The 27,347-nt window shown below is 54.3% G+C and overlaps 1 protein-coding gene across 2 annotated transcripts in view; it reads left to right on the forward strand.

Annotated features, from left to right (window-relative positions):
* The window catches only part of Prex1 (phosphatidylinositol-3,4,5-trisphosphate dependent Rac exchange factor 1), a 164,243-nt gene that overhangs the window by 98,943 nt on the left and 37,953 nt on the right, over positions 1-27,347 (forward strand). For both annotated transcript variants that reach the window (XM_023564245.2, XM_063248205.1), the window contains exons 6-12: positions 3,815-3,976; positions 10,005-10,138; positions 17,578-17,696; positions 18,862-19,011; positions 20,616-20,763; positions 26,086-26,186; positions 27,136-27,239. In XM_023564245.2, the coding sequence (XP_023420013.2) occupies positions 3,815-3,976; positions 10,005-10,138; positions 17,578-17,696; positions 18,862-19,011; positions 20,616-20,763; positions 26,086-26,186; positions 27,136-27,239 (918 nt within the window). The remainder of the gene's footprint in view (positions 1-3,814; positions 3,977-10,004; positions 10,139-17,577; positions 17,697-18,861; positions 19,012-20,615; positions 20,764-26,085; positions 26,187-27,135; positions 27,240-27,347) is intronic.

Here is a 27,347-nt window from a genome sequence, read left to right on the forward strand (position 1 = left end):
TTGCATTCCTTCCAAAGCCCCCTCCTTGGACCAGGCCCTTCAGGTTCTTGTGGCTGTTCCAGTGTGGATCGGGTTCCAGGATTTTCAGCACCACAGTCTATGTAGAAGTGGACTCTGTCCTCAGTTATTCAGTGTTTAGTTCTGAACTGGGCAGGAGCTGCCTCACCTCCCTGTTTTTCCGTGTTTGATCTTTGTGGGCAGAGCTCAAGCTCCCATCAGCATTGAAGACACCCATATTTTAGGCTTGGCTGAAACTGAGTGGGGATTCTAACTCTGAGGTTGTGAAGCATTGAAGAATGTTTCAAATAAAACAGATGGAAAAACTAACTCAAGCAGTGTAGATATTACAACAGGTATGTAAAATACCTACCTATAAAGATATATAGGTCTACATAATGAAAAGTACATGGATATACAATTTCAGATATGGCTGGGTGAATGTGTCACAAGGGAATCGCAGACTATTTTCCATACTGCTAAGCTATTGTGTGGTCCCACCAGCACTGTTTGAGAGTTCTTCTACATCTTCACCAGCACTTGTTATTGTTTGTCTTTTGATTATAGCCATTCTTGTAGGGGTAAAATTATATATTTCTTTTTGGTTTTGTTTTGCATTTTCCCAACGATGAATGATGTTAAATATCTTTTCATCTGCTTATTGGCCATTTGAGGAGTTTCTTTGGAGAAATGTTTGTTCAAACTACTTACGTATTTTTAAGTTGGATTATTTGTCACTTTTGTTCCATCATTAAAGTTTTCTGTGTATTCTGGACACAAGTTCCTCACTGCATAAATAATTTGCACCATTTTCGTACATGCTACTTTCCTTGATAGTGTCTTAGAAGTTTTTAATTCTGAGGAAATCTGATTTTTCTGTATTTTTTAGTTGCTTATACATTTTGGTGTCATGTCTGAGAATTTTTCACCTAACTTAGGGTCATTCAGATACAGTTTTATAGGTTTGGCTCTTCCGTTTAGGGTCCTCATCCTTTTTGAGTTACAGGCAGGGTGAGGGCATCTCTTGCACATGGATGTCTGGTTGTCCCAGAACCACATGTTAAAAAGAAAGACTGTTCTTTCCTTGTTAAATGTCCTTGGCATCCTTGTTGAACTTTGGTTATAAGGATTTCTTTCTGGACAACCTGAATCTCTACGCATGTCCTCATGCAGTACTATATTGCCTTACAAAAGCTTGAAAACAGAGCATCTGGTAGAGGAAAGAGCAAGTGCAAAGGCCCAGGGGCAGGAACAGGTTCCCAGGTTTTGGTGCTGGGTGAAATGGAGCCAGCACTGCTCTAAGCACAGAGACACTAAAGGCAGTGCTTGCCTGGTGTTGGGGCCCAGCTCTGAGCCTGGCCGGGTCTCACTTGGTTTCTGCTCCCCACCTTCATGCTGGTCAGATACAGGAATAGAGGTGGAGGCAGCCAGGCAGAAAAGAGAACTGACCTCTTTCTGTTTTACTAACTCCTGGGTGTGGTGGCCTCACGGGGAACTGTCAGAGCAGTGTCACTGCCCCTAGCTCCAGGGCTCGGGGACGAGCCGGTTGGGTGACAGTGTCTCCCGCTGGCCAGTCTCACTGGCCACTTGCGCAGGGCAGAGGACTGAGTGAACAGGACGGGACTGTGGTTTACGTGGGCTGTGCCTGTGAGCAAGTGTCAGCGAGAGGCTGCAGGCTGCATCCGTCACCTGTGTCCCGAACAGAGAGCCCTGCATGGGGCCAGCTCCACAGGGGCCACACCGTAACAGTGAGTCCATGAGCAGATGAGGTGGCCCCTGGCTCCCTCCCTGGTCCAGGCCACCGTCGTCTCTCTCCTGGACGCCTGCAGTTGCCACTGAGTGGCTCTCTCGCTTTTCTGTCCAGGCTGCAGCTCCTCTGCACAGCCTCCTTCCAGACGCATGAGCGGGGACCCTCACAGGGAAAATCAGGTGGTGCCAGGCCTGGGCTCCTAACCCCAGCACTGCGCCTGCTCTTGGGGCAGAACCCAGCAGCCCCTGTGCCTGTGGTCTGGTCTCTGTGCTTCTCCAGCCCCGTGGCCAGTCCCTCAGTCACTCCCTTTGCTGGTCTCCTTGCTGTCTCTCGCTGCCCCAGGGCCTTTGCCTGTACTCTTAATCCTGAGTGCTGTCCCACTGGATGTTTATGAGCCGTTCCTTCTTTTTATTCAGGCTCCACGCACAAGCCTGTGTCCTCGGGGAGTCCTTGCATCTCCTCACTCTCTGTCCCTCCATCTGCTTTTGTTCATCTGACACCCATCAAGAATTACCATGGTGTAGGTATCTGAGCAGAAAGTATTCTGGCACCAGTCTGGAAGGCGGTAACCAGTACCGAGGATTCAGAGAACACAGTCTGGAGCCGCCTGGCTGGGCTTGCATCTGCTGGGTGACCTTGGGCAGATGGTCTCACCTCTCTGTATCTGTCAGGGCGGCTACAACAGTTTCTGTGCCATAGAATGGGGCTGCGATTAGCGGCTGTCACAAACGCTGCTGTTGATCCCTTACTGTTGGCTCTCCTTGCCCAGGGCCTTGTTCTCTGCGGGCCACGGGGACGAAGGTGCACGCAGCTGCTCAGGCAGCTGTGCTGGGGGGCACAGAGGGAGGCGCACCTGCCCACAGCTGTGGCCTGGCATCTGCCGCCTCCCTGCTCCCTTCAGGGCCTTCCTGGGCCACGTTCCCATCCAGTCTCTGGTTCCAGGTGGGGTTTTCACTGCATGGGGCCACATCTGCCCTCTGCGCCTCCACCAGAGCCTCAGAACCCCGCTCTCGGGCAGAGTCAGCTCGCAGTAACACCCAGAATGCTGCAGGGGCCTACACTGAGCACTTGCTGTTAACACTGAGCACTTTCCCCATGATGTCTGATTGACCCCGTCGTATAAAAAGCATGCACAGATGGGTTCGTGTCCTGGTCCCTCCTCCTGCTTCTTCGAGGCCTTGGCCCTCAGTCTCTCCATCTGCCACCTGGAGTAATGAATCCGCCACATGAGCCAGGACGCCGGCTTGGCGGTGAGGCGCTCACTGCCCTGTTGCCGTCATCTTCCTCCTCATCCTCACGGTCTGCGGGGTGTGGGACTGGGCTCAGGGAGGGAACCGGCCCTCCTCGGCACCGGAGAGCGTCGTGTCTGCAGGGGCAGGGAGGTCTCTGACTCTCCGGGAGCAGAGGGAGAAGGGGCAGTGGAGTGGGCCATGGAGGGAGAGCTCCTGGCCACATTCTGTGTGACCCAGGTCCTGCGAAGGTGACCCCCTGTGCCACCCTGTCCCCACTAGGGACTGAACCCAGGACCTCGTGTGTGCTGGGCAAGTGCTGCACACTGGGTACAGCTGCAGCCCTAAGATGTGTTTTTAAATATTTACTCTCCTAAGGAGGTGAGGGCAGGGGCTGCATCTGTGGTCACCTGGTGACCTGCCTGCCTCTGTCTCTCTGCTCTACTTGACGTGCATTACCTCCGGGATTTTCTTAAGTACCACATGTGTTCCTACCCCAGGCCCTTTGTACTTACTGCTCCCCCTGCCAGGGACACTCGTCCCTTAGACTGTGGCTGAGCTCCCTCTCTTACTTCAGCCAGGGTCCTTGCTCGGATAACACTGCAGGGGACTTCACTTGACCTCTGTGTTTGAAATAGCACCCCTGGTCTCTTCTAACCTGTCTTCTTGGCATTTATCACGACTTGATGCTAGATGGTGGAGGTGACCAGGTGACACTTACAGAATGATTCCGCAGGCATCAGTGAATGAGTGGGGCTCCCCACTTGTTGGTAGGAGCTGACTCTGGGCTGGGCGCCCTCTGGATTGATGTCTGTCCTCTGCCCCTCCTCCGCCCCAGGAGCTGGCCAAGCGGACGCCCGGGAAGCACCCAGACCACCCTGCGGTCCAGAGCGCGCTGCAGGCCATGAAGACGGTTTGCTCCAACATCAACGAGACCAAGCGGCAGATGGAGAAGCTGGAGGCCCTGGAGCAGCTGCAGTCTCACATCGAGGGCTGGGAGGTGAGCACAGCGGGGTGGGAGGCCCCGGGCTGTGGAGGGCCCGCGTCCAGCCAGCAGGACAGACTGCGGCCTGGTGCTGGGCTTGGTCTGCAGTGTATATTGTTTGGTCTCCAGAGTATTTGAAACAAGTTGCTTGGCTATTTTCCAATTGAATCCATATTGAAGTCCAGGTTTAGATTCTCTTGAATAATTGTTAGTGTGGGCCCCTGTTAGAGGCCACAGCCAGGAGTCTCAGTGTTTCTTCAGGCTCCTCTGCTCCCCGCTCCTCTCCCTGTGTTCTTCCTCATGGCTCACTCTGCCTGGATATAAAGGCCGTAGAGCTTCTGAGGCCAAGGTCACGGGCGGCATTCAAGTGTCCGCCCCAGGACAGACTTCTGGCTTAATACCCGCTTGGCGGGTGACGTCCGGCACATGTTTTAGGTCCCGTCTGCACCTGCCATGTAGAAGGGACTCAGGAGAGGGCAGGTGCTGCTCATCATGAGTACTGGGGAATGGGATTCTTCTCACATTGTCTGTAATTTATTTGTTTAACCTCCCAGTCCTCGTTGGGTGATTAGAAGCTTCCTATGAGCCTGCAGAAGGGAATGGGAAAATAGGAGTAAATAAGTCAGCCGCAGAGTCAACACAGCTGGAGCTGGAGGTTAGGCCCAAGATGAGAGGCTCTCCGTCGTCGAGATTGCTGCCTGAGTCATTTGCTCGAGCCCTCTGGGTTTTCCTGGTGGCCCTCGCTGGGTTAGGGATTTAGCGTTCTTTTCCTGGCGCTGGGGATCCTCGCTGTCCTGCTCTGTTGCGTGAGACTGAGTTTTGGCTGCAGATGGGAAGGGCCGGTGCACAGGAAGAGGGATTTTGTGTTGGCACTTGACGTGTGCTGTGCCCTCTTTCTGCTGAGCTTGTGCCCCGGCTGAGCTAGAGGAGGAAGGACCGTGTTTCCCAGATTCCCTTGCAGCTTGGGTTTGAAATACGAGTGCAGCTCTGGCCAAGGTCAGAGCTGACTGCTTGAGACATGGAAGGTGGGACCAGGCCGCCCTTCTGCTGTTTGTGAGGAAAGCATGGCCATGGCTGTGTCTGGCTTCGGTGGCGGCAGCATTAGCGGAGGGCCCAGGCCCTGGCTTCCTGGGTGTGGAGGGTAAGCACAGGGCACCCCTGGGTGCTGGGGTGATGTGCATCCCCCAGCAGGGTGGCTTTGCAGCTGGCAGCTGAGGGAGCAGCTGGGCAGTGTCCAGGAGTGTGAGCTCGGGCCGGCCAGGTCCGCTTCTCCCTTACATCAGGGCAGGACAGCGGCTCCCTACAGGGCCGGTACTGCAGTGTCTCTAGTGTTCTGGGAAGCCTGGTCCAGACTCTGGCTCCTATAGAGCATTCCATGATTAAGCCTCTCATTCCTGCCTTCTTAAAATGATGACCTGGTTTGTTTACTGCAACCGAAAGTTGCCCAATACTCATATTTGATGGTTGGGTTGCATTCTTTGAGGACTTCATCTCAGCCTTTTGATGCCACATCTGGGATTTGGTGCCTCTTGATCTTGACCTTCCCTGTGTGATTCCATAAAGACATTACTGTTCAAAACTGAGGAGAGACAGACATAGCAAGAGGGCGGGCTCCTCTCCATTGGAGGAAAGTATTTTCTGGAAGCCCCAGAAACTTCTGCATACATCTCATTGGCCAGAAGTGGGCTATAACATGGCCACTTTCAAGGACAAATCAAGTCGATTCATTTAAGCATCTGTCTGGTTGGGTTTTGAGCTTCCTGACAGCCAAGTTAAAAAGAACAGCTCAGATAAATTACCTAACTCTCATCATCAAAAAAAAGAGGGAGAATGAAATAGTCTTTCTGGAAGACTAAATTTCCTGGCACTCAGCTGGCAAACAAATTTCTCACATGATGCCTCTGGGGAAGAGTATTGAGCAAGCTCTTTGGCAGCCAGAGCAGAAGTGGCTTCCAGAGGCCTCTGTCTGGTACGGATCAGGAGGAATAGGAATGATGGATCTATAGGATACTTTCTGCCCCCGAGAATCTGTAATTTGGAACTTGCATGGCCCTGATTCTGAGTGCAGCTTAGGAAATAGTGAATAACCCACAGGGAGTGTTTCCCAAGTGACTGAGCACCTGCCGCATGCTGCCCACACAGCAGAGAGGTGCCGTGATTGCCGGTGCTCTGCAGATGAGGAAACCGAGGTGTGAGGACGTGGCGTGGAGGCCCAGCCGTGCACCTCACAGATGGCTGAGCCTCGGGCGAGCGGGACTCTCTCTGGGCCTCGGTCCGGCTGAAGTTCTCTCCTCGGGTCATTTCATGGTGTGAAGCGAGGAGTGGAACATGAGCCTTCTTGGGAAAACATGGAACAGTTTTCCACGTAGTAGAAAGGTTTTAAAATCAGTTTGATTTTAAATCAGAATCGTGGGGGGAAAAACATTTGTTACCCAGAGAGAGTAACGTGGAGGGGGACGCTGCCTGCCTGGCCCAGGCTGCCCGAGTCTGCTGGGACATCTGGCTTAGGCTGTCGCTCCCTGCGAGTGGCGAGTCCTGTTGCAGACACTCTGGGTGATTTCCTGTCTTGTGGCGTCACCTGTCTCCCCACCTGGCTGACAGGGTGGGTGGGGTCTTCTTGACTCCCTTCTTGCCCTTTGCTTTTGTCATTAGTTTAATCTCCTGTCCCTGTGCTTGTGGTTTTGCCTGATCTGTCATAAGCCACTGCTCCCTTTACTTTGTCGTGAGACTGGTTTAGTTAAAACCAGATACCCTAAGCCCTAAATCCGTCTCACTGAGCACAGGAAATGGCAGCTATTGCCAGACCTGGAAGTGAGAACCAGCCAGGCGCGTGGGGAGACGAACTCCTTTGCCTCGTTTCCTCCTCTGAAAAGTCCGGAGAGCGGCAGACTCGCCTTCTGGGTGCCTTGGGGAGCTGGCGCCTGCAGAGTGCTCGGGACAGCACCCCTGTTGGCGTGTGTCTGGGAGCCACGGGCGAGGCTGGGGCTCCTTCCGGCTCCTCCTGGGTGCAGAGGTTCCTTGGGCTTTGCTCTGGCCAGCCCGCCTGCAGCAGGACCTCTGGGTGCAGGGCCACGGAGCGTCTTCCTGGAGTGCAGGGTGGTAGCAGGACCACATATGTGGGTTTTCACTGAGAGGGGAACAGGTGGCTCCCCTTGCTGGCTGGAACCCTTGGGTTTCCAGATGCTGGATGGACCCCGATTGCTTGCTCACCTTCAAGGGTGAGGAGGCGAGCCAGAGGGAAGGAAGAATGGAAAGTCAATAGAAGGAACAGGAGTTGGAATATAAATTGGTGTGTTTTCCTCCCACCCACCCTGGGAAGCTGTGGCCTCCACAGAGTGTTTTTTTTTTCTTTCTGAGAAATCCTCCTGCCTCAGCCTCCCAAGCGCTGGGATTACAGGCATGTGCCATGTGTGCCCAGTTTGTGCCACCACACCCGCTGGCTCTGCAGAATGTAGTCTCTGCTCGGAGGCCCTTGCTCCAGACTAATGACTTCTCAGTCATCACACGTCCTCCTCTAGAGGCTTCCTTGGAGGACAGTGGTGGGCAGGGAGTGGTCAGGTCCCGGCTTGCTCCTTGTGCAGCTGGCAAGTCATGTTACCACCCTGTGCCTCAGTTTCCTTATCTGTCTAATAAGCCTACTTGGCGATGATTAACTGAGTTCATATAAGATACTTAAACCAGTTTGGTGAGTCCTATGCACACACTGGGCTGTGATCTTATTTTATTGTTTTTGTAGTGCTTGGGTTTGAACCCAGGGCTTCATGCGTGCCAGGCAAGGGCTCTACCACGGAGCCACACGCCAGCCTTTGAACTGGCCTTTAATGTTATTTACGCTTTCCTCAGTTCCGAGCATGACGACTTCCGCTTGGTCATGGCTGCATTGGGATGGAGGCCTCCACCCTCCACGTCCTGCCCCAGTGCCCAGCTTCTGCCCCATGCATCTGGTCCTTTGCACCCCTCTGACCTCAGCCCCAGCGAGGCTGAGGTGTCATGGGCTTCTCCACAAGCCGCGAAAGTCCTCCCTCCTGCCCCAGCAGTGTGCTCGGAGTCCAGGCACATTCTGCTGGGTAGTCCCTGGTCAGGGCCTGGAGGCAGCTTCTGGCCCTGACACACTCCCCTCCCAGTCCTGAGGTGGCCTTGGCCACAGGGCGAGGCCAATGGTAGGTGATCTAGAAGCTCCTTGGACAAACAGCCAAAACCCTGTGTAGCCTGGCAGGGTGGTAGACGGGACATAGACCAAGGAGGGGTGGCACTGTCTCCTGAGCTGCCTGCAGGCCACTGATGGAGCCTCATCTCCCAGGGGCTCACTGTTCACGAAGACCCTGGGGTCCCTCACTGGTGGCTGCGCTGCAGAATCAGAGAACAGCCTGCAGTGTGCCTGTGTGCCTGTCCCCTTGTGCTCCTCTGGCCCACGTGTGCTGGAATTGCTGTCCCAGGTGCACAGCTCTGGATCACAGGAGGCTTGAGGATCCACAGGATCCCCCAGGGGCTGTGGAACCACTGGGCAAAGGGGTTGCTGTACCCAGCTGCAGCTGCAGCAGCAGCGAAGGGACCCCAGTGGGCAGTTAGCAAACAGCCTGATGTTGGAGCTGTCCACGCCAGTTCCCCTTCCTGGCTGTCAGAGTGACTGTGTCAGCACATCTTGCTGGGGTATAAGCTTCGTGTTATTCTGGGTGGTCAGTGTTTGGGGGTCAGGGACTTTCTCATAATTCTCCTTTTCTCTTCCTTCCCCAAATTCATTTCTGGGCAGGGACAGCATCCTGTCTCTCTGCTTCTCCCTTCAGTGTGAGCTGCAGGTCTGTCCTGTGAATCTCCCTGATAAGTGCTTGTGCATGGTGTTCCTGGGCCTGAGTGTCTGAGGCTTCCTCCATCTCCCTGGGGTGGGTGCTCTGCTCCCTCTGAACCCGGATCCTTGCAGCTCCTTTTCTGCCATCTGTGGCAGCATAGGCCCCCGCTATGATGGCTGTCTTTGTCTTTCTGCCTGTGCAGAAGGAAAAGGCAGGAAGCAGAGGGAAGCAGCCGTGTGGCAGTGCCACCTTGGCAGTACCCTGGTCACGTGACCATGCCTGCTGCAAGGGAGGCTGCAGAATGGTGTCTGTAACCAGGTAGGTGAAGGCCACCAAAGCCCCGTTCCCCAAAACGATGGAAGCCTGGGCTTGGGGCTGCCTCAGTGGGCATTGGCGCCCGCCCTTTCCGGTCTCTTCTCTCTTAGTGCCCTGGGATGTGCCCCAGCCTTGTCCCGCAGACCTGCAGACTGACCCCTGTGCTCCCTGGCTCTGTGGACCCTGCCCGTCCGGGACCTTCCCCATCCTTGCGTTCAGCCTCTGTCTTAGCAGCTGTTCTCCAGGCCCAGCTCACTGCAGCCTGGTGCCTTTCTCAGTCACGCTGAGTGGCTTGGCACCACTCTACCTGTGTCTTGGCAATGGTCAGCAGACTCACAAATTTTAGCCTCTGTGGCGCCCCAGAGAGGACTGGGAAGCGCACTGGAATGGTTCCCACTGATATGCGATCTGTAGCTGGAGAAGCTCCAGATCACACATCCGTCCTGCCTGATGGAGTGAGCACCTGCCCTGTACCAGGGTGTGTTGTATGTTTAGGACCAAAGTGGCATATGCTTGATAATGGCTTTATCATTACAAAAATGGCATTCTTGGGGGGACATAGAGCAAGTCAAGATACAAATAAATAAGGAGGAATTACGGGCAACAGAAAACTAGCCCAAACAACAGGAACACAGCCAGGTGCCGACTGGGCGCTGTTCTTAGCTGTGCGAGATGGCGAATCACTACGGCCTCTGGCCCCCACACTTCCCTTGGCTCACATTGCTGCACTGTCCCTGGGGTTGTGCTGGTGCGCTCAGCAGATGGAAGCCATTGGTCATATGTGTGGCTCTTCTGTCTGCTGACAGACTTGCCAGTAGATGGGCATTAGCCTTTTGGGGGTGTTGGGCAGTGGTCAGTTCTGTCCATGGGACAGGACTGGTATATTCCCAGTGTCCTCCTAACCTGGCTGGTGCATTCACCACCCCTTCCTTGGTCTCCAGGGCTCCAACCTCACGGACATCTGCACCCAGCTCCTCCTGCAAGGGACCTTGCTGAAAATCTCAGCGGGCAACATCCAGGAGCGAGCCTTCTTCCTGTTCGACAACCTCCTTGTCTACTGCAAGCGAAAGTCCAGGTGACATGCTGGGGTGGGTCGAGGGTCCCCAGGTGCCTGGAGGCAGGGGTTGGGGCCAGCCGCCTGCTCTCTTCAGGTGACAGCTGTGTCTGGGCTCCCTTTTCTCTTTTGTGAGCTGTGGGATTTGTTCCAAATCAGAATATGATAAGAACCACGTATGCTATTTTTAAGTTTCCTAGGGAGCCACATTTAAAAGTGGTGGGGAAAAAGGGTGAAATGAATTTAAATGGTGTATTTCATTTACATTAACGTATCCATACACATTATTATATTGTAATTATATTTTACACGCTTGTGCTCTCACACTAAGCCTGCAAAGTCTGGGAGTGTGTTCCTGCCACAGCACAGTTCATCCAGGACGCATTGTAGGTGCTTAGCAGCCACACGGGGCTTGTGTGCATCGTATTGTGCTCTGTACTTCTAAGTGGTCTTGGGAGCTGAGACCTTTGGTGTGACGCCAGCACCTGGGATTCCCAGATCCAGGGGTGGAGGTTTGACGGGAGGGCTGCTGCTTCCCTGCTGAGCTTTGAGGGTGGTAATGAGCAGGCAGATGGACGCAGTGAGTTCCTGACTGGAAGTTTGGGAGCTGGGTGGGCAAAAGGGAGGGGAGAGAGGAAGGTGGCTGGAGGCTTGGGAGGTGGATGGAGGAAAGATATAGGCAGGTGGGGAGGAAGGCACACGTGGGGGGTGCTGAATGGATGTGTGGCTGGATGGAACCCATAGGGAGTGGTTGTGTGGGCGGGGTGGAGGGGAGTTGGGGAATGTGTGTGTCGGAGCGTTGGATACTGTAGATAGGAAAACTGGCAGAGGCCGTCTACATGGGAACGTACATCAGCCCTGTCTTTGCCTTTTCCTAATTCCTTGAAAGACAGTAACTTTCCTCCATGTACATGGTCCGGAAGCTTCCTCAGCCCAGATTTCTCACGGGGTCCCAGCCTGACTTTGTGGATTGTTCTGAAGCCATGAAGCGTACCTGGCACTGTGTGAAAGTTTGAATTATTGTTGAACTAGTAACTTTGGTCTGTCTTTCTCTGGCCTTCTTTGTTGTGTTTGTTGCATACCTGGGGATTGAACCCAAGGCCTCATGAATGCTAGGTAAGCGCTGTACTGTTGAACCACAACCCCAGCTTCTTTGCATTTCAAGTAATTATGATCTCACTGGAAGCTGTACGTACATGCAGAGAAAGTCTTTTCCCATTTTTTTTGTAATGGGGACTGAACCCAGGATCTTGTGCATGGTAGGCAAGTGCTCCACATCCCCGGACCTCCTTTGAGAATCTGATTTTGAAACAAGATCTTGCTAAGTTGCCTTGGCTGGCCTCAAACTTTCAGTCCTTCTGCTGAGCATCCTGAGCAGCTGGCATTACAGGCACGTGCCACCATGGCTGCTCCCATCTCTGATTTTTAAAAGGCAGTCTGTCCTATGTCAAGGCCATTTGCACGTGCACATTATAGGCAAGCAGGGGCTCCTGTCTTATGACACAGACAGCAGGCCCAGTGCCTCCCTGTCTAGTTCTCGTGGTCCTCCTGGCCCCGCTGGTCTGACCCTCACCTCTTCTTCGTCTTTGTGAAAGTCCCTGTGTGTCCTCCATCTCTCTGGCCCCTGGTCTCTCTGGTTCCCTCATCTCCTCCCCATGTTTCATTATGGTGGGTGCAGTTGGCTCTTGGTCTTGATTCACCCAGAGGCCTGGTCACTTGGTCTCCCTGGACGTCCACCCCATCTCATTCTCCTTTCTCATATGGGCCTAGAGGCATGAATCGCTGTGCCCTCTTCCCAGGCTCCGTGATGGGTGGCACCTGACTGGGCTCCAAGCCCCTCCCTCCGTACCTTATTACCATGGTCTCCAGGGGTGCATTTAGATGTGTGGTGCACGGGGCTTAGTGCATGGTATTTTGGTGCGTGGGCACGTGGGTGGGGAGGGGAATGTGTGTGGGTGATGAAGGCTTGGAAGCAGGTGAGATAGGGCATGCAATGGCCAGGGCTTGGCTGATGGTGGCCAGGGTGGCTGGGCTCTGATGGCATGAGTGGACGGCTGTGTGGACACACAGATATGAACTGGAAGAGGGAAAGTTGGGGGTGGGGGGGTAGCTGGAGGATTTGGGGCAGAGATTCCCAGCTTTCATCTTCTTGGTCAGCAGGCTGAGAATGGTCTCAATGACTAGTGTAGCCTCTTTCAAGTCCTTCCCTGCTGTTCTGTCTTAGAGAGGAAATGAAATGGCGACTTTCCGGAGGCTTCTTAAGTTCTTCATCTAGCAGAGTGGGAGCTGTGGGCTGCAGTTAGACTCTGGGCCCCGTTTGCGACACCACTGCCATCTTGCAGGTGGTCCCAGCCTTGCCACCTGCTGTCTCTGAGCCTCGGTTTCCTTGTGTGATTGTATCGGCCTCCTCAGGCTGTGATGAGAACCCTGGTCACCAGCAGATGATGGGCAGATGATGGGTGCTGTGTGGTGTCCTCCTCCAGTGGCCCCCTGAGCCTCAGTTTTCGCTCCTGTAACCGGGACAGTGCACCCCTTCTCACAGAGCAGGGCTCCTCACAGTGCATCCTGTCCAGTTGCTTCTCCTGTGTTGTGCTTCCATTTCTTCATTTGCAGACTGGTGCCTGTCCCATGTACCTGGCCAGGCTGCTGCAGAGACGAATGCCCTAGGTGCCCGGTGCAGAGGAAGCACACAGTGCTTGGTGCGTGCACAGAGCAGGGGCTGGCTGCTGTGCTGCTGCAAGTGACCCTGCATGGTCCTTGGGTTCTAGTTCATGTCACCATGCATTCAGGCCCCTGCCCTGGCCTTCCTTCTCTGTCCCCGGGCTGGGCCCTTCTACTGGGGCCTTGGTGTCTCTCTCATCCCCGTGCAATGTCTCTTCCTCACTTGTCCTTTCCTCCCGTCCAGTATTAGGGGCTCTGTGCTGCTGTCTCATATCCCCCACTCCCCCAGCTTCTCTTCCCTTCCCGCCTCTCCTGGTCTCACAGTGTCACCTGTGTCTTCCTTTGGCCACTGTGAAGCCACAGCCATGCTGACCAGCCCTTCCCTGGCACCTGGCCTGGGGCTCCTAGAAGCAGGTGCTTTCAGGGACCTCTGTGACCTGCTCCCAGCTCTGCTGAGTTTGCTGAGCCTTTGGCTCCCCAGTGCAGGGGCCTCCTCCCAAGGCAGGCTCATCTGTCCTGGAGGTGGCTGCTGACCCAGTTGTGCCTGGTTCTATACGTGGGTCCTGTCCGGTCCCCCTTGCTGCTGCTGTGGTGAGCTCTTTTAAGGCCAGTCCCTGCCTTGATTTTGTAAAGGAGCTGCTGGCTGGAAGGAAAGAGCACACCAGTCTCGCAAGAAAAGGCCACATGTGGCCAATCTTCCTGCCTCTGCCTCTGGGTCCAAAGCCAGAGTGTTGAGCCCTGAGAGGCCTGGGGCCTGGGCAGTGGTAGAGGAATTCCTGCCTGGTTGTGAGCTCACACAGTGCCGAGTGGCTGGGGGTCTGCTGACTCTCTAGGTCTCTGCCCGTGCCATGCAGGGAGGGCATTGCCCTCTAGGACATGGGTCAGGGTCATGGCATGGAGTGCTCTGGGCTAATTCAAAAGCAGGGCTCCTTGGATGCCAAAAACGGATGGGAATGTTTTGCTCGTCTGCCCTCCAAGCTACAGAGGGAGAAGCTGAGGCCAGAACCGCTGAGTCTCCTGTATCTGAGCTGCTCACTCAGTGTCTTAGAAGCCATGAGCACCGAGGCATTGCTGCTGCTCGCCAGCCTCGTGACCTTGGGCAAGTTACGTCAGCTCCTCGTGCCTCTGTCTTCCTATCTGTGGTATGGGGTAAAAGTGGCTCTCATTTCAGGGGGATCAGTTTTGTAAAATGAGTAAGATTATGGGGAGGTTGGAGACGTAAGGAGGTTAGAATAAGGCCTGGAACGTGAGTGTAAGGGGCGGAAATATAAATACGTGTCTGCCCGTAGGGTTCTCACACATACCTCGCACAGGTTAGGTCTAAACTAGGACTCTTCTTTTTCATCCCAGCTCCTGTCCCAAACTTCTCTGGTTTTCCTCATTCTTAGTGTCCCCAAAACCTGCATTAGGGTTCTGGAGAGACTGGACGGGGACAGAGACAGGGTGTGTGTGTGTGTGTGTGTGTGTGTGCATGCGTGTGTACAGATCTGTGTACACATGCACAGATGTATAGAGGGTGTTTAAGGAATTGGCTCGCAGGATTATGGAGGCTGCCAACCACCAGATCTGTAGCCAGCACACAGGACCAGGCACAGCCTATGTGCAGTTCCAGCCCTAAAAGAGGCAGCTGGTGACCCAGAGGCCCTGACATGTCCGCTTGAGTGCGGAGACAGGTAAGCACGCTTACCCCCAGCTCCAGGAGAGCCTGAGCTGTCTCTGACTTGGAGCAGCCGCCTGCCTCCCTGACCAGCATGTCCGTATTATTTTGCCTTCAAATTTTGCCCAGTCAAGGCTGTAGGAAGACATTGTTTCTGTGTGTGTGGGAATGATTAGCTGATTGTGAAATTTATACAGAAATACAGAGACGGAAATGGCCAAGTCAGCTATGAAGGTCAACGGTGAAAGATCTTGTCAGATCCCAGGTCCACCGTAAAGCTGCAGTGACAAGGCGGCACTGGTGTCAGAACAGAATGCAGATGAGTGGGACGGAACCGCGAGTCCAGAACAGACCCGCACATGATTAATCATGTGAATTTAGGCAAAAGTGCCAGTGCAGTACCATAATGGTGCCTGATCAGTTTGATATCCAGAGTGTGTGTGTGTTTGATGGTGGGTTGATTTTTTTTTTTTTTTTAAGGAAATAAAACAGTAGAAATCCACAGCAGTTACTAAGTTGCATATCGATTTCCTCCAAATAGTTGCTCAGACTACTACTGGCTTTAGGCTTGCAAAGTCAAACAATACAAGCATTAAGTTGTTAGGATCTTAGGCCCGTGTTCCTTCCAGTCAGCCAGTTGCTTACAGGGCGGGGGCAGGTTCCTCTCTCCAGCCTGTACCCAGCTGACGGTTGGGACCCAGGGCAGGGCTGCCCCTGGTGCACAGGGCAGGGTGGGGAGCTGTGCACCTTCCTTCCTGTTTCTCTGGTGGGGTGATTCTCGATCCCTACCTCCTGCTATACACAAAAATCAACTTTAGGTAGACTGCAGATTTAAATAGAGAAGGCAAAACAGTAAAGCCTCTAGAAGAAAGCGTGGGAGACCATCTTCACAACTGAGGGTAAGAAAACATTCCAGTATAATATCATTCAATTATATTTAAGTGAATGGTTTTTCACCAAAAGATACCATGAAGAGAGTGAGAAGAAAGCCACGGGTTGGGAAGACCTCTGTAATACCTAGAACGGCCCGAGAACACATATGCAGAGTGTCAGAAGCTGTCCTGTCAGGAAATTTTGGCCCTTGGCTTACTTTTATAAATAAAGTTTTATTGGAGCACAGACACTTCCATTCATTTGTGTATATTCTGTGGCTGCTTTGGTGTCCCAAAGACAGGAATGAATCATTATAACAGTGACTGTATGACCTGGAAAACTGAAAATTCTGTGTTTGCCCTGTTTTTTAAAATAGGCAATTAAGAAAAGAAAACTCAGCTTTGGGCAAAGGACAAGTGTTTCCCCAAAGAATGCATTGAAAGGCCAATAAATCCAGAGATGCTGGACCTTATTACTCATCTGGGGAACATAAAATAAACATTCAGTGAGCTGCCACTGTATCCCCACCAGAATGGCTAAAATAAAATACTCATGGAAGCAACTGTAGAGTATCTAGAATGTTCCTGTTCCAGTGGGCCTGGGGACACTGGTCTGCTGTTGAGGAAGGCAATCCAGAAGTGTCCACTAAAGCTGACCACACACACACACACACACACACACACGCACACACACACACACTCCTTACTACTCGGGAAACCAGCTCCTGGGAATCCAGCCCAAAGACGTGCACACACATTTCTCCTGAGACGTGTGCATAGTAGTATGTAAAAATGGGCAAAATATTAGTAGCTGTCGCTACGCCTAGCAATGTAGACTTGCAGTCCGGTGTGAAGAAAGCCAGGTACGCACAGCTGACAATAGTTTGTACACATGCACAGAAACACATGTACGTATACACACAAGCATATATAGGTACGCACTGTGATTCCGTTTATGTGAATCTCAGACACAAGCAAAGTTATTGGACTGGACATCAGAGTAGTGCTCGTCCTTCTGCGGGGTGGCAGCTCGGGCTTCTGGGGGCGGAAAGCACGGACACGAGTGTGTTTACTTTGTGGAAGTCAATCGAGCCATGTACTGCTTTCAACATTTTCTGTGTGGCATGCAAAATTTGCAGATGTTGTATATATGCTTGTGTGTATGTACCTGTGTTTCTGTGCATGTGTGCAAACCATGTCAGCTCTTACCTGGTCACTGGCCACCTGGTCTCTGCACTTTACCAGGTGTCCGTCTATGAGCCCCTGACCTTTGGAGTAGAAGTGTGATCTCAGACATGTGGTGGTATTCAAGTCACAGCCCAGCACCTCAGGGTGTGCCTGACACACAGCATGTGTCCTCAGATACTGGGTACTGCTCAGTGACGCCCTGTGGTCCCTAACTGGGTATTTTCTCTATAGGGAGTGCTGATCAGATGTTTGTTGAACAACTATCTTAATTCATTTGGGCTGATGACAAAATAACATTAGCTGGACATCTTACGGACAGCCACAGCTCTGGATCCTAAAAGTCCCAAATGGAGGCACCAGTAGGCTCAGTGTGTGGCAAGGGCTTGCTTTCTGCTGTTTTTGGTGTCACTTATGTCCTCTCATGATAAAAGGGATAAGACAGCCCTCTGAGGCCCTTTTTATCGTGACACTAATCCTGTTCATGAGGGCTCTGTCCTGTGACCTAAGCTCCACCTCTCAATGGCCTCACTTCCCAATACTGAGGTTTAGGATTCAGGATGTGAATCTAGAGGGGCACTAATATTCAGACTGTGGCAGGGACTGAACAGGTGGGCAGTCCCATTCACCTGCCTGAGTGAATGGTTTGGAGGATGAATGGAAGGGCGCATGATGAATAGATGGGTGGATGGATGGATGGGTGGATGGGTGGGTGAGTAGATGGATTAGTGAATGGATGGATGGGTGAGTGGAAGAGTAGGTAGATGGATGAATGGATTGGCAGGTGGGTAGATGGATTAGTAGGTGGATGGGTGAGTGGGTGATTGATTGTCTACGCCAAACTCTCCTCCTGTCTTGATCAGTGGGTTTCTCATGGTCTCCTGTGAGCTCAGGAGGTCAGCCAGGGCACTAGCCTGTTTTCCAAGCGAGGAACCTTGCCTGGGAGAGAAGTGACTTGTTGGAGTCACCCGCCATTCAGCTGGCATCCTGCTTCCTGAGCCCAGCCCGGTGTTCCTCTCTGTCCCTGGGTGTCTCTCTGTGTTTCCAGCCCTTGTAAGGGACGCTGACTTCCTGTTGTCTTTCAGGGTCACTGGGAGCAAGAAATCCACCAAGAGGACCAAATCTATCAACGGCTCCCTCTACATCTTCAGGGGCCGAATCAACACTGAAGTCATGGAGGTGGAGAATGTGGAGGATGGGACAGGTGAGCCCTGCCCTGCCCCGTCCTGCCTGAGCCCAGCCCTGCCTGCTCTGACACTCTGTTCTTAGTGTTTAACTGTTTAACAGAAAAGTGCTTAGAACACAGGTACATGAAGTCAGCTCCTGGGTCCTTGGTGTTGGAGAGGAGAAATAAAGCAGTACCTCGGTCCTTTCCATGCACTGCCTGCTTTCCCGCAGAAGTGACCTCTGTCTGAATTTTGTAATTATCATATTTTTGCTTTTTAAAAATATTTTTGCCTTCTGAGCTGAGTGCTCCTTGCTAAGCACTTGAATTAAAGCTTCGCTGGTTGGGATGGGACCTCACACAGGTGGTTATATGATTACATGTTTAGGGATGTGGTGTTAATAGATAGCTTTTCACATATATGTAGTTAGCGTAAAATACTGTCTATATTCTTTTGCGTCTTGCGCCTTCCATCCACACTGTAGTGGTTCCTCCTCACATCCACAGTGGTTCTTTGCATATGGTGGTCCGTTGCTGGGTGGTATCCAGCACGTGAACCTCTCACAGTTAGCTGTCCTGTGAGTGATGGACATTCGGGGCGTTTTCACCGGGCGTTATTGGGAACAGTGACATTGGGCTATTCCTGTTGCATTGCTCAGAGCCTGTGGCCTGGGGCTTGTTCGGGAGGGGTTCCTGGTCTTGAGCCACACAGCAGTTTGCAGTCCTGTGATACCTGCAGATGCCTCCTCAGATTCGGGGTGTGGCTGCCTCCCTTGGACCTAGATGGTACCTCGTGTTCCCAGAGAACTTCCTGTCTCTGGTCCCAGTCCGCAGGGCGTAAGTGCCTCGAACTTGACTTGCATTGCCAGGCTGTGTGAGGGCTTATGTGGCCCTGGTGCCCCGATAGGACAAGAAAAAGACTGTGAGCCCTTCGTGGGCTCCAAGCAGGTTTCTCCCTGTGTCACTCCCATATTCTCGGCCCGTGAAAGGTCTCCAAGTTCCTGTCACCGAGTAGTGGTGAAGAGCTTTGTAGAAGGTCTTTGTTGCCCGCAGGAGACCAGCTAGAAGGAGACTGCCAGTTGAATGCTCTGTCCTGCCCCTGTGGGAAGAGCTGGTCCTGGCTGTCCCACCTGAGCATCCTGGGCCACCGGGGCTCATGCGGCCGAGCCCGTGCTCACCCACCTTTGCCTCCCGCCCTTGCCAGCCGATTACCACAGCAATGGCTACACTGTCACCAACGGCTGGAAGATCCACAACACGGCGAAGAATAAGTGGTTCGTCTGCATGGCCAAGACAGCCGAGGAGAAGCAGAAGTGGCTGGATGCCATCATCCGCGAGCGGGAGCAGCGTGAGAGTGAGTGCTGGGGCCCTCCCTAGACTCCCTGGAGGGTGGCAGGCCTGGGGGCTGCTCTTTGGGGTCCCTGGGCTGTGTGCAGCTTTTGCAGGGTGAGGCCTTTCTAGAAGGGTGGGAGCCCAAAGAAGCAGGGATTTGGTGGGGTTGTGCTGGGACTTGCTGGTGCCCTGAGGCCCGTGGTGGTGCCTCCCCAGCTTCTCTTTCTTTAATACCCTCTAAGTCGAGGTCTGGGAAAAGGGTCCTCGGGATCCTCCTGGGCACAGGGACCCCTGAGGCAGTCCCAGAGGGGAGCACAGCACTGCCTGTGATCGGTGCAGGGTTGGAGTTGGGCGCTGAACTGTGTTGAAGCCTTGAACTGCGCAGAGACCGCAGGCTGGGAGGAGAGGGGGCCTGGTGTCCTGGGGCTGAGTTAGGGCAGCATCCTAGCTGCAGGGATTTCAGCTGATGAATGAGACGGGAGGTTCTGCTCTGAGGTTTGTGATGCTGCTGCATGAGGCCTGGCGTTTGGCCATACTTGGAAGTCTGACACGTGTCCTGAAAAGCCCTCTCTACCTCCCAGCTGTGCTGAGGAGGAAACTGGGCCTTAGTTTCTCTCCTCTTCCTCCCACCAAAGTGCAGAGCGCTGTCACCTCTTGGAAGCACAGGCCAGGTGTGGCTGCCTCTGTGGATGCTTTCTGGAGCTCTGTGTGGTATTTGCTTATGTTAAAAGATCCATCAAAATGCATCGAAATGCTGTTAGACCAGATACACTTCCTCAAGGGGGTAGAGTTGTGACCTGAAAAGTTGGTCATCAGGGCTGCATCTGCGGTCAGGCCTGGGTGGAGCTCAGGGGCCTGGCCTGGCAGGGTGGGACCCATCAGTGTGTCTGTGGTTAGAACTGGGAGTTGTGGTCAGCACTCGGCCTGTGTGATCCTGACTAGGGTGTGGCCCGAGGGGCTGTGTTGTAAGAACTGGACGTTGTCCAAATCCTTATCTCGAGGCTGGATGGGCAGGATTGGTGCAAGCTGTGTGGTCAAGAGCCCAGCTCTGGTACCAAACATCCTGGATCTAAATCTGGGTTCCACCACTTCTAGCTGGGAAGTTTTGGACAGCAAATTAACTTCTCTGGGCCTCAGTTTCTTAATTGGTGAAATTGGTACCCTGTTATCACAGGTGTCTTGTGAGCAGCACGTGGTATTTGCTGCTGCTGTCAGGATGAGCTGGGGCCCGTGGAGAAGAATGTGGGTGCAGATCAGGGTTGGGGTCCTGTGTGGACTGGATGCAGGAGCTTCCAGACAAGCAACCCTGGCTGGAGTGGAGGTGCCAGCAGGTTCTGGGAGCACCTCTGTATCTCGACATACACCCTCAGGTTGGGAGGGAAGTGATTAGGATGGAGCTCTAAGCTTGGCTCCAGGGTGGGAGACAGGACCTCCAGGTTAACCCTCTGGTCTCCCCCTTCCCACCTGCAAAGGGGCTCTTCTGAGGAGCCTGTGGCAGGTGCTCAGAGCAGGGACTGGCAGATGGGAGGTCTCTGAGGCCATGCCAGCGTGGCAGGGGTAGTGGGAGGCAGGCTGGGCTCTCTGTCGCTGTCCCTAGTGCTGACTAAGCCTGTCTGCCCCGCACAGGTCTGAAGCTGGGTATGGAGCGCGATGCTTACGTCATGATTGCGGAGAAGGGAGAGAAGCTCTACCACCTGATGATGAGCAAGAAGGTGAATCTGATCAAGGACCGCCGGAGAAAGCTGAGCACGGTGCCCAAGTGCTTCCTCGGCAAGTGAGTGGCCGCCCTGGGCCCTGGACCTGGCCCTGGCTGGAATCAGGGGAGGGCAGACCTTTCACACTACCCGTCTCCACACATCTCTTCCTGTCCAGAGCCACCAAACGGCCCAGAGTCCTTGTGCAATGGCTGTGAGAGGTTATAAAGGCTAGTGGGGTCCCGGAGCGGGTCCTCCAGGGTCCGACCCAGCCCCCTGCTGAGCTGCGCTACCTGACTGAGCTCAGGAACACCTTGTGTCACATGTGATTGAACCTGGTGTTTTGCAACTTACTGTGGACCTCAGCTTCTGCTCTGTCCTGCTCTAGCTAGGGCTGTAGGGGTCTGGGGCTGACGGTAAGGAGAGGAGTAGGTGAGGAGCAGGCTCCTGTGTGATTAGCTGGAACCAAACAGCCTGGACCTCAATCTGGGATCCACCATTTCTAGTTGGGAAACCTGAGATGGAAAACCCAGCTTGGCTGTGTCCAAGGTCCATGGATTGAGGATGTTGGCCTTTTTTTATTTTGTTTTTTTGAGTCAAGGTCTTACTATGTGATTCAGACTGGCCTTGGGCTGACTTTGTAGCCCAGGATGGTCTCGAATTTGCAACAATCCTCCTGCCTCAGCCTCCTGAGTGCCAGGATTACAGGAGTGCACCACCACGCCCAGCTGGATATAAAATCTTGACTTCTGAGAAAAGTCTGGGGTGGAAGCCGAGTGAGGGAGACGGTACTGAGCTGCTTCTAAAGCTGTGAGGCTGCAGGGGTCTGGGAGGAAACGTGTGAAAGAGGAAGGAGCTGAGGAATTGAGGGAGCACCAGAGAGATGGGGGACACTGGGAGAGGGTGGTGTCCCAGAAGCCAGGAAGAAAGGGGGGTGAAAGTGGGGAGCAGGTTTGGAGCAGAGCCGGGGACTGGTTCAGGGTGTGTTGGGGTCGAAATGCCTGCAGGGTGTTCCGGGAGCAGTGTGGGTGGTGGGTGACCATTGATGCAAGTGTGGTTGGAGGGGTCAGCGTCAGGCCTGTGACGTGGGGTCTGGACTGTGGCTGGAAGTATTCGGTGGCCCAGTGTCCTTGGCGGTCAGCCACTCTGTTCTGTGTTCCCTGGAGGGGGAGGACTGTGGCCTCAGGAGTCCTGGGTGCCGGGGAGGGAACCTGGCTGGTCCCCAGCAGCTAATTCCTAATCTTGGCAGAGAGAAGCTCTCCAGAGGGACCCACTTCCGGGCCCCGGGACCAAGAGCCTTCCTGCCTCCTCCCGCCAAACTGCTTAGTCCAGCCGGATGGGATAACCTGTCTGTGATTAGAGCTCTGGACGGGTTTTCTGTGTCCTCAGGAAGGATTGGGGAGATTTCTTCCCTGCCTACTTGAACTCAGGCCAGGATCGCAGCTTGTTTTGTGACTCCAGGGGCTGAAGGACCTAAGAAATGCTGCCGCCTGCCCCAGCTCTGTGCCGCGCAGCGCAGGGTCCTGGTGCCTCTTCCCTGCCAGTGCTCAGCTCCCAAGTGTCCTTCTCCAAGAGTCCATGCTCCCCTTGGGTGGAAGGAGTTGGTGGCCACAGGGACAGGTTTATTGATCCCTTCCTTTCTCTGTTCCACGGCACTGGCATTTGGCCACATCTTTTAATCTCTTACAACAATGTGAGGCAGGTCTCTGCCCGTATTCCCACTTTAAGAGCAGGGAAACTGAGGCACAGAGGGTGAAGAGTTATGCACAAGGTCACACAGCCACAGGAGTGGCAGGGAGGGGGGAGGACTTGAACCCAGGCCTGTGCTTTCTTTACCGCCTTCTGCTGTCTTTCTGCATTTTAATTTCTATCAGCATGTTTCGTGTCCCCTTGATAATGACTCTCTGCTTCTGTCTCTGCTACTGATGTGGAGCTCTGAGACTCCAGAAGGCATCTGGTTTGGCTTTGTCACCTTCAGGGGTTGGGCTTTGAGCAGATTCGGGGTCAAGCCTTGGCTCCCACACTTCCTAGCTGTGTGAGTCGGGGGAAGTCTGCCAGCCCCTCTGAATCTCGGTGGATGATGAGTGAATGAGAGACCGGTGTGTACCCTCAGGGTGGTTGGAGGGCACAGTGGCGTAGCACACATGGCGTGCGGTGGTGCTGGCTGGGTGATGGAGATAGGTACTTTTCTGTGTTGCACATCTTGAGTGGTGGTGTCTGTTTCTAACTACTCAGAAAAAACAAACAGCTGAAGACAAACAGGCAATAAAATCGGTGTTTCATGATGGAGGATGTCAAGGGAGAAAAGTGCCTTCTGGCATCCTGGGATTAGTAGGTGGGGGATAGTTTCCTCCATTCATTCATTCAGTGTTTGCTCAGCCCTGCTGTGTCCCCACAGGGAGGAAGGCAGGTGAAGGCCCTGTCTTTGGGAGACTGTCCATTGAGGTGTCAGACAGTGGGCAGGGCGACAAACAAGGTGAAGAGGAGAATTGCAGTAGGGAAACAGTAGGGTGACACAAGGCAGGGGGTGGGGGGAATAGGGGCTGGTTCAGCCAGGGAAGGTGACATTTAACTGGATCTGAGGGATGAAAGCCAGCCATGAGAAGATCTAGGAAACAGTCTTCCTGGCCAAGAGATAGCAAGTGCAAAGGTCCAGGGGTTGTAGTGAGCTGTGAAGAGTAGAACAGTGAGGGGGCCAGTGTGGGAGGGGTCATGAGTGGCTGGGGGGGGGGTGGAGACGAGGTGCCAAGAGTTGGCAGGGGCCAGGTCAGGCAGGAGGACCTGTGGAGGCTCAGCAGGTGAGGGTGCAGCTCAGCACACAGGCCCAGAACAAGGGCACTGTGGGAGCTGGCAAAACTCAGGGGATCGAGGGGAAGGTGTGCCTTACAGGGACAACCAGGGTGGGCTTCCTGGAAGGAAAAGCTTTTGGGCTCACCCTTGACCAGGGTCATCGATGGTTCAAGTTGGAAGGGCCTTGCTGTCTTGGCCTGCTTCGGGCACACATGCTGGGCGTTTGTGTTGTGGATGACCAGTAACAGCTCCTTTGAGCATGGTGTTACAGGATGCCATCAGGCCCTGTCTGTTCCCTCTGGAGCTCAGGCCTATGCAGGAGACAGGCTGGAGAACGGGGTGCTGTGCTGGGTGGAAGGGGGTGCACAGGGCATCTGCTCTCTAGGAAAGATGCAGAGAAGCCGCTGCCTCCCTGTGCCCAGCCTTGGCCTTGACCTCGGTGGGTGGAGCCAAGATTTCCTGAGGCAGGAAGGAAGGAGGGAGGAAGCTGCTGGCCCGTCCCTCAGGCTCCCCATTACGCAAGGCCAGACCTCTCCTGCGTCTCTGCAGACTGTGTGCTGGACTGTGTCTTTCCGGGAGCCCTGACTTGGCTGCCTTTGCACCCCCACTCTGTTGGCTGGCCCGTCACTGGCTTTCTAACCTGGCTTCTTGGGCAAGGCCTCTGCACACTGATTTCTGCCTGAGACACCCTTCCCTGACCCCAGTGGTGACAGTGTCCAGCTGACCCAGGGCATTTGGGAAATGTGTTTTCCTTGGTCCACATGGAGAGTTCCAAAAATGTTGCTGGATATCAGCATTGAGCGATTGGGAGATTTCACCGGAAACAGCAGATTTCCACTTCCTTTGGAGAGTTGTGCCATGGTTTAGTCTTCTTCAGGGGCCGAGTGGCTGCTGGCTTTGCCAGACTCTGGCTGGGTTGGGACCGTCTTTACCTGGCCTGGGCGACCTGTTCATGAGCGTTTGAGGTCCTCCATAGAGATGAATTTTATCAGGCTCTGTGTACTGGGATCCCGGTTTAATATTTCATATGATTAAAGTTTTCCACTAAATCCAGAGGGCCTTTTATTGAACCACTTGCCAGCTTGACCCTGCAAAGGCCCAGAGAGGGACAATCACATGCCCAAATTTACCCAGCAAGCTGTGGGTCCTCACTGAACCCTAAGAAGGTGGCAAGACCCAGTTTGGGCAGTCACATATCTGTTGCTGTCCTCTGGCTGTCTTCTGTCCCCAACCCCTGACCACAGGACTGCTGGTCAATGCCAGAGGTGGCTCCCGGCTTCTGAGAATGGGACACCAACATCTGTTGGCCTCCTGCAGCTCTGGCAGCTCTCTCCACGTCCCCGAGTTCTGGGACTTGAAGAATGGGACTGGGGGTGGACAGGATCAAGAACAGTCTCTCCTACGCGGGGCTCATGCTCCACAACACAGGTCCATTGCTTTGCCCGCTCCTCGTGTCCCGTGGGCCTTTCTCAGTGCACACTGCTGCTTCCACGTAAGGCAGGTCTTTGCTCTGCCAAACACTGCAGCTAAAGATAGCCTCCCTCACCCCGTGGAAATGGAGGCGGGACAGCTGGTTCCGATAAGGACAGCTGGGCTGCTGGCCTGCTGCCACCGCCTCTGCCTCTGCTGCGCCCAGGCTCTCCCTTTCCCGTGGCCCGTGAGGAGGCTGAGCTCTGCCCTGAGCCTGAGGGGGGCTCATAGGACTGGGCACTTGGCGGGCTGAACCTCTACCCTGGGTCAGCCTGGAGTCAGGAAAGCTACCTGTCTTCCTCTGGCCTTCTAGCACAGCTATCTCTCCAAAACCTTTCCCCTGAACCCAGAACTTTCCTTTGTGTTCCATGATTTGTTCATGTCTTCATGGCTCAGTGAATGACGGTGAGTCCTGCTGGGCTCAGACCCCTCTGGAGCTGGAGACAGAGCCGGCAGTGAGAGGAGCTCACTTCCTGCTCAGGGAGGTGGCATCTGGTGGGCTGGGGACTGCTTTGGATGGGGTAGTCAGGGAATGCTTCTCCGAGCGGGTGACTGAGTTTGTACTGAGACCTGATGATTCCCCTGTCATCTTTCTGGGCTCTGTGCTACCTCCTCTTGTTGCCTTATTCATTCCTCTGTCCATCCACCCATCCACCCACCCATTTGGCCATCATGGTGCATCCCTCACCCTCCACCTGGTCATCCAGCCAGGTATCGCTACCCTTCGCCACCTCCACCCACCCCTCGTGTATCTCTCACCCATCCATTCACTTGCCCATTTCTTATCTGGCCTTAATCCAGCCTGCCAGCCACTGACCCACCCATCTGTCCACCCAGTCATGCATCCACCTGTCCATCCATGCATCCACCTGTCTGTCCACGCACACTCCACCCATCTGCTCTTCCCCCCACCCGCCTGCTGCAGTCACCTGCCCCTCCCTCCCTCCTTCCTCCTGTGATCTGAGGCCTGGGTATGGTGGACCCACCTCTGTGCCATGTATAAGGAGACGCTGTAGGGTCCTAACTTCACTTTCCCATGGGACATTTGGTCTGCTGCTCCCCGGGGTGGATGTCAGAGGCCACCTTAGTTCTGGCCACAGCATTGGGAAAATCATCTCAACTGAGCTTTTTGTCTCTGGCAGTGAGTTTGTGGCCTGGCTCCTGGAAATTGGCGAAATCAGCAAGACGGAGGAAGGGGTCAACCTGGGCCAGGCGCTGCTGGAGAATGGCATTATCCACCATGGTGAGTGGGGCGAGCCTGGCAGGCCTGTGGGGACAGCTCAGACCCCAGCAGGGCTGCACTCTCCTGACCCAGAGGCCTGCCCACGCTTCTGGGCAGCTGTCCTGTGCCTGGTGCATCATGGCCTGGGACCTCGGATGTCCTCATAAAATTCCTTCCTGGGCTGGAAAACTTGGCATTTGCCTAGGGCACAAACAAAGCAGGGATTCCTCAAGAATATGGGGCCAGGGAGGAGAATCAAGGGTCAGGGTCAGCTCTGAGTGGGAGTGGAGAAGGCCCCTCGGAGCCTGAGAGGTGAGCTGGAGCCAAGTGGACATTGTAGCTCCAGGCAGGGGGGCAGCCAGTGCCAAGCCCCTGGGCAAGAGTCCGAGTGTTTGAGCTTGAGAGGATGCAGGAGATGAGGTCCAGGCTCTGCTGGGGGCTGCAGCATGTTGGCCGCTACTCAGTGTGAGGTGTGAAGCTGTGCAAGCTCCCGGGGGTAGATGTCTCATCCATGCCCTCGGCAGCTGTGTGCAGAGCTTGCTGTCACTGTGAGGTGGGAGCCAGGGCTGGTGGGGAGCTACCCCGACAGTCCCTGTAGAGAAGAGGGTGGCTCTGAGCAGGGAGCCAGTGTTCGAGCCGATTCTTGGTAATTTGAAGGGCAGGCCTTTGTAGGATTTGCTGGTGGACCTGAAACACCAAGGGTGACAGAGGCCCCAGCAGTGTGGTCTCAGTCGCCAGCTTGGTCCCCACATGTCCCAAGGAGAGGCCGAGCCAGGTTAGAGGTGTTTCTGGGCCTCTCAGCTCTGTGGGTGCCTGGTCCACTGTGGGTGTCGGCAGGACCCTGTGCACAACAGGAGCCCCAGGCGTCTGTATCTGAAAGGCAGAAAGCTGGGCAGCCAGGTGGTCACAGTGCAGGGCAGGACAGGTCGGGGGCTGGGCCTCGTGTAATCTCCGCACTCCCTCCTGGCAGTGTCTGACAAGCACCAGTTCAAGAACGAGCAGGTGATGTACCGCTTCCGCTATGACGATGGCACCTACAAGGCCCGGAGCGAGCTGGAGGACATCATGTCCAAGGTGGAGACCCGCGTGAGCCCGCGACCTGACACCATATCTAACGGGGGGACCCGAGCCCCGACCCCACGACTTGGCCCCAGCCGGAAGCTGTTGCAGACCAAGCCCGTG

Source organism: Cavia porcellus, unplaced genomic scaffold (genome assembly GCF_034190915.1).
Source record: "Cavia porcellus strain 051 isolate PalLab524CR breed Dunkin Hartley unplaced genomic scaffold, mCavPor4.1 scaffold_5, whole genome shotgun sequence".
Taxonomy (NCBI): Eukaryota; Metazoa; Chordata; class Mammalia; order Rodentia; family Caviidae; genus Cavia; species Cavia porcellus.